We start from the raw sequence: 6000 nt of genomic DNA on the forward strand, positions 1-6000 counted from the left end.
CCCTGCCTTCCCACTATACTTCACCATTTCAGGTCTAATTTCAACTATTCCTGCTGCCTTATGACAATGGAGTTTCTTTACCATCCTTTCCACTTCCTCAAGCATAATTTCACCAACATCATTTTCCTCCTCCCCATGAGCTTGGCTGTTTGCAACACCACCAGGATGATTTCCTTTTACATTGAGAAGATGTTCAAAATATTCCCTCCACCTCTCCAGTGATTCCCTGGAATCTGTTATGAGTTCACCTGAATTACTCAAAACACTGTTCATTTCCTTTTTCCCTCCCTTCCTGAAAATTAAAACCTACAACCAGTTTTCCAGTCATTGACCGGGTCAGGGATGTGATGAATGAAGCAGATATAGGCTATTAGTACGATGGGGTCACCATTCCCAAAGTGATATATTAATGACTGATAAATGCTATGAAATGTCCCTCCCTTCATAAGATTCTTTATTACTGTCCAGAAAGGTTTCCCTGCTGCTTGACCTAGCCTTGCTAGGTTATTACCAAAATCTTCCCATGACTTCTTTTTGGATTCAACAACTATCTGTTTTGCTCCGTTTTTTTCATCTACATACAAATCCCTGTCTGTCTCGGCCCTTGTTTGGAGCCATTTCTGATAAGCCTTCTTTTTACGTTTACAGGCTGCTCTCACTTCATCATTCCACCGAGATGTTCGCCTTTTCCCATCTTTACACACAGTTGTTCCTGGGCATTCCCTTGCTGTTTCTACTAGAGCATCTCTATACACCACCCATTCACTTTATATATCTTGAACCTGCTTACTGTCTACTGTTCGAAACTTCTCACTAATCATATCCATGTACTTCTGTCTAATTTCCTCGTCCTGGAGATTTTCTACCCTTATTAATTTGCAGACAGATTTCACTTTCTCTACCCTAGGCCTAGGGATACTTAGTTCACTACAGATCAGATAGTGGTCTGTATCATCGAAAAATCTGCGAAAAACTCGTACATTCCTAACAGATTTCCTGAATTCAAAGTCTATTAAGATATAGTCTATTATGGATCTGGTACCCCTAGCCTCCCACGTGTAGCAGTGAATAGCCTTATGCTTGAAGAATGTATTCGTAACAGCTAAACCCATACTAGCACAGAAGTCCAGCAAACGCTTCCCATTCCCATTAGCTTTCATATCTTCCCCACATTTACCAATCACCCTTTCGTATCCTTCAGTTCTATTCCCAACTCTCACACTGAAATCGCCCATTAGCACTATCCTACCTTTGCTGTTGACCCTGACCACGATGTCACTCAGTGCTTCATAAAACTTGTCAACTTCATCCTCATCTGCATCCTCACATGGTGAATACACGGACACAATTCTTGTCCTAATTCCTCCATCTGACAAATCTAGCCACATCATTCGCTAATTTATGTGCCTAACAGAAACTATGTTGGGTGCAATGGTATTCCTGATAAAGAGTCCTACTGCAGACTCTGCCCTTCCCTTTCTAACACCCGTCAAGTACACTTTATAATCTCCTATCTCCTCCTCGTTATCTCCGCTTACCCGAATATCACTTACCCCTAGCACATCCAGATGCATCCTCTTTGCTGACTCAGCCAGTTCTACCTTCTTTCTTCCATAAGCCCCATTAATATTGATAGCTTCCGATCGAATTCCATTTCATTCGCCATGTTGTTTCCAAGGAGTCCCTCGCCTGTCAAATGGGAATGGGACTCTATTACTCCCATAGATCCAAGGCTTGCTTAAAATGTTCTGAGCTCAGTAAATTCAAGAAGCAGGATACTACCCTACTTGCACATAGTCCAAGTGAGGATCTCTCCTCTAACGGGTTATGGACCACCGGTGAACTGTATAGTCCTAGCCGCCCAAGCACAAGGAGGGCCAGGACTCAGAATATGTCCGAGATGCCCACTCCCATTCCACAGCAACTGGTATCCCGACTCTCAGGACCTCTTACTAGGCCACTCAGCCGTTGCCCATGGTTCACGAACTAGGACGTGACTACAGTAACCCACAAACATATTTGTTGATTTTTTAAATTCTAAAGAAATATAAACTTTGTTAAAGTTTTAAATTAACTTTGATATTGTAGTTAGACCCATTCACGCCAGCACCTTCTTTCACCTCTGCGATCCACAAATACCTCGGAATAATAATAATAATAATAATAATAATAATAATAATAATAATAATAATAATAATTTGTTGCAGTGTTTGGTTTAGAAAGATGTATTATTGATGGCTAAATTCTGTTCTAATTTATAAAGACCAATAAACACAATCTTAACAGCATTTTTCAGGCAGTGTGTAAAACATTTATAGGTTTAAAATTCCACTCTCACCCACCCAAGAAGTGGTTTCCATAGTTTTTCCACTGCCTCAAGACCATTTAAGTGCCGCTTTATATCCTTACTTATAACCTGTAGCTGCCTCCTTAACAATTTCAGCACTATTGAATTCTAATTCACATTCTTCTTTACCTTTACTACTGTTTGTCAATTGAAGTAGCCATAAGAACTCGGTATACTTTCCTAGAATTTGCTAAATATTCCTGTATATATGCTGTCTAATATATTTAAAAGAAAACACATGTCAGTAACAGTTGGTTGTTTCTGCCTAATGAATGATCAATGAGTTGGTAAATTAAGATTAGGCAAAATTCTAATCTGGATTGTGGCTCAAAGTATATTTCAGAGACTTTGGATTTGCACCAAGACGAAGAACACTTTTACCCTCTGGGTTTTACTTATGCTTGAAGTATGATGTATGGTTTCGTATTTTGAGTTGTTTTCATCATCAACTTCTTTTGCCATTTGCCAGTTGGATTGTTCAATTGACTATCATTCCTCATCTGGAATGTCTTTTCTCGTACAGACAATACAATCTTCATAAGATATAAATTCATTTCATTCATTTTCTGGAACATGAATAGGAGGGATCATCTATGTGATGATGGCAGTGGTATGAAGATATGGAGATTATCCTTGTTTGTTTCTTGTCTTCGTACTTGTCCTTGTCTCCTATTTCTGTTACTCCATCTTCCTGGATGGACCTGCCTTTGAGTTTATCCTATTATGACTTCTAATGCCTTTATTTGTCTCTTATTATTTTCAAGATGTCAGACAAAAGCAATGGTAAAATCTTTCTAGAACCTGGTTGTTAGGAATTGTGCTTCTTGCTCATATGTCAAGGCATCTGTGCTCTATTACTATTTCATTATGTAGTGGGTAAGAAAGAAAACATTTCTTTAAATGTGAACATTGTTTTGTTACAGCCCTGTTTGCTCCGCTCTCCAGCAGTGCTGGTGTCAAGGAAATGTCTGTGTTCCTGTTACCACTCCTCTTTATCATCGTGTTGATGAGAAACAACCATTCAGAGAACTCGTAGCTACACTCAGACCTGACAATGTGATAAAGAGACTTACAAATTGATGCAAATGAGGATAATATAAAATATGTTTTCAGTTGCACTAGTACCTTGATATTAGAAAACTGTTGAGGAATGATTTTAACTCTCCATCAGAAGGAAGTATTCTTTACTTTCTGTATGAGTATTTAACTATCATATGAAGTCAAGATTTCTCTTCATGACTGGCATTTTATTAAGAACGATATTCCAGATTTTATAGGTATAGTTTTGAGAGAGTCAAGTTACTCTGAATTACATGAGGAATAATTCTGTTAGTTGCCTATAGCAACGAAAGACTAGTGTATAATTTATATATACATTTGCAATATTTAAAAGTTGAAGCTGGTCATATTATTAAATATTCGGAAACCTCTCTTCCAATCATGAGAAATTTTAGAGCCCTATTATTGGGAAACCATAAAACATGGAATACAGTGTTGAGCTCAGTATGTCTCGAGGACGAGAGATCAAATGGTGCTTCTATCTTTTAATTTCATGCATATTATTGGGACTTTTGGAGGGGCATATTTAACAGAGTGACGGTCGGCTTCCCACCAGATGACTGAGTTTCAAATCCTGGTCAATTTGCAAATGGAATTTTCACTTGAAATATCATGTGGTGTTTCCAATCTGTGGCCAAATTCCAAAATGAGCTAGAATGGCACCAGCAACCACAGTAATACCTGGGATAAACTGAAATTTCATCACATTGAAGGTTCATGACCATCAAGTTCCATTTATAATACACAAATTGTTCTATAAATAAATATTATATCTGTATAAAAGCCAGTTTATATTAAGGAGAACAAAAAAGCCGAGCTTGCAGCCAAGTTTCATACACTTTGCCGTAATGAAAGCCAATTTAACTTGGCTGCAAGCTCGGCTTTTTGTTAAGTGGCTTTAACCTAAATATAATATTATAAACGGCAATGAGCCATGAAAACCTATGTTCATGAATTGTTCAATATTTTGTTATAATCCTTTATTAGTTATTTTCAAAGACTTGAAGACTAGAGAGCGCAACACTTATGAAGTGTCTACTTAGCATGTCTGTATCATCACAGATAATGAAGCTTGCCCTATATTCAGTATGTAACATTATCTGAATTCAAACTTGGTTCCTAGTGTTTATGAAGTTTTAATTTTACTAGTGAGAAAAATGAAAGGTAGAAGTCTGATGATAATTACACATTTATGAGAGGTGCTTTATTGACTCATTCTTTTCAAGATGAGTCAAAGAATACACAGGGCCATTTCATAAGTCATAGCCACTGTGTTATATTATCTGTTAACGCTGCAGCACAGGGAATCTATGATGTGCTTTGGGAGGAGAAGGCAATGCGTGTTTCATAGGGGCAAGATACAGGAGGTAACAGCAGAGGTCAAACTGAAAAGAACATATTAGGCACAAATAGATCACAACTTGCAATACAAACACTAATATACAGTAGTTCAAAATAGCCCCCCAGGGTATCATCACATTGTTGCCAATGATGAGGTGGTGGTGGTGATAGTACAACTAGGAGACCATCCTGTATATAACACTAATCAGAAAGAAAAAAATGGAAAGGATCCGACACTTAAAAATTTAAGATATCCACCAAAGAAAGACAAGGGTAACAAAGGACATGAAAATGAAAGATTCTCTAGCCCTTGAATGCTCTAATAGCATCGGGGTCAGAAAGGAACAAGAGTTGACCAAGGGAAGTCGGATAGGAGAGATGAGAGTGAGGAGCCTGGCACAAGTACACTCAACTCTCGATTAATGGGGATAATGTAAGGTTAAGGCTTCCCGGATAAGTAAAATGCTGTTAACCTGCAAAAATGTAAAAATAGAACGGGCGTACTACAGTTAAAATGATAATAAATGATACTACTGTATTGTTTTTTATTAACTTACCCAATATGTTACAGTAAAAGTAGCACTTAGCACAGTTAATAAATGGAAAAATAAACAGTACTTTTCGTTGAAACTAATAAGTCAAAGAAAAATATTCAGACTATCTAAATTTATTGTTTCTGCAAATAATCAGTCATAGTTTTTTGCTTTTGTGCTGAGAAACACTTTTTCCTTATTTTGTTTTTCAAGTTTCTCAAAACAAGTTTTTTTGGTGATGAGAGCATCATCCTCGCCCTCAATGTGCTCCAGCAATGACTCAACATTTGCCAAGGCAGCCCCATATGTAACTGTTTGTTGTGCTTGTATTACTGTAACTCCTAACACTCATGCATTTTTAGTGTTTTTGATATCATGGTTAAGCCGCAACATGGTTGATCCAATTACAGTAAATCGAGAGCTGAGTGTAAGTGGAAGCAATGCCTGATCTAAACTAAGGGCCGTGGTCGCCAACCCACGCTCCCAAGTTGAGAGCCTCTGAGGCCCCTTTTAGTCACCTCTTACGACAGGCAGGGGCTACCGTGGGTGTTATTCTACCCCACCGACGGGGGACCAGTGGTGAGGAAGGTCTTCAATATTATTAACAGTCTATCAACTGTTGCCTATACACCATTATAATGGCCTTCCTGTCTGCAAAGGGCATAACATGCTATGCCTTTTTCAGTTTTGGAATGAGATCAAAGCAGCATATACTAAGAT

General features: G+C 38.1%; 1 protein-coding gene across 1 annotated transcript in view; it reads left to right on the top strand.

Moving 5' to 3' along the window:
• Positions 1-4301, top strand: part of LOC136874528 (angiotensin-converting enzyme) — a 91628-nt gene extending 87327 nt beyond the window's left edge. Inside the window, exon 16 of the mRNA XM_068227829.1 lies at positions 3271-4301. Coding sequence (XP_068083930.1) covers positions 3271-3383 — 113 coding nt within the window. The 3' untranslated portion in view covers positions 3384-4301. The remainder of the gene's footprint in view (positions 1-3270) is intronic.
• The last annotated feature ends 1699 nt before the right edge of the window (positions 4302-6000 follow it).

The sequence above is a fragment of the Anabrus simplex genome, chromosome 5 (assembly GCF_040414725.1).
Source record: "Anabrus simplex isolate iqAnaSimp1 chromosome 5, ASM4041472v1, whole genome shotgun sequence".
Classification (NCBI taxonomy): Eukaryota; Metazoa; Arthropoda; class Insecta; order Orthoptera; family Tettigoniidae; genus Anabrus; species Anabrus simplex.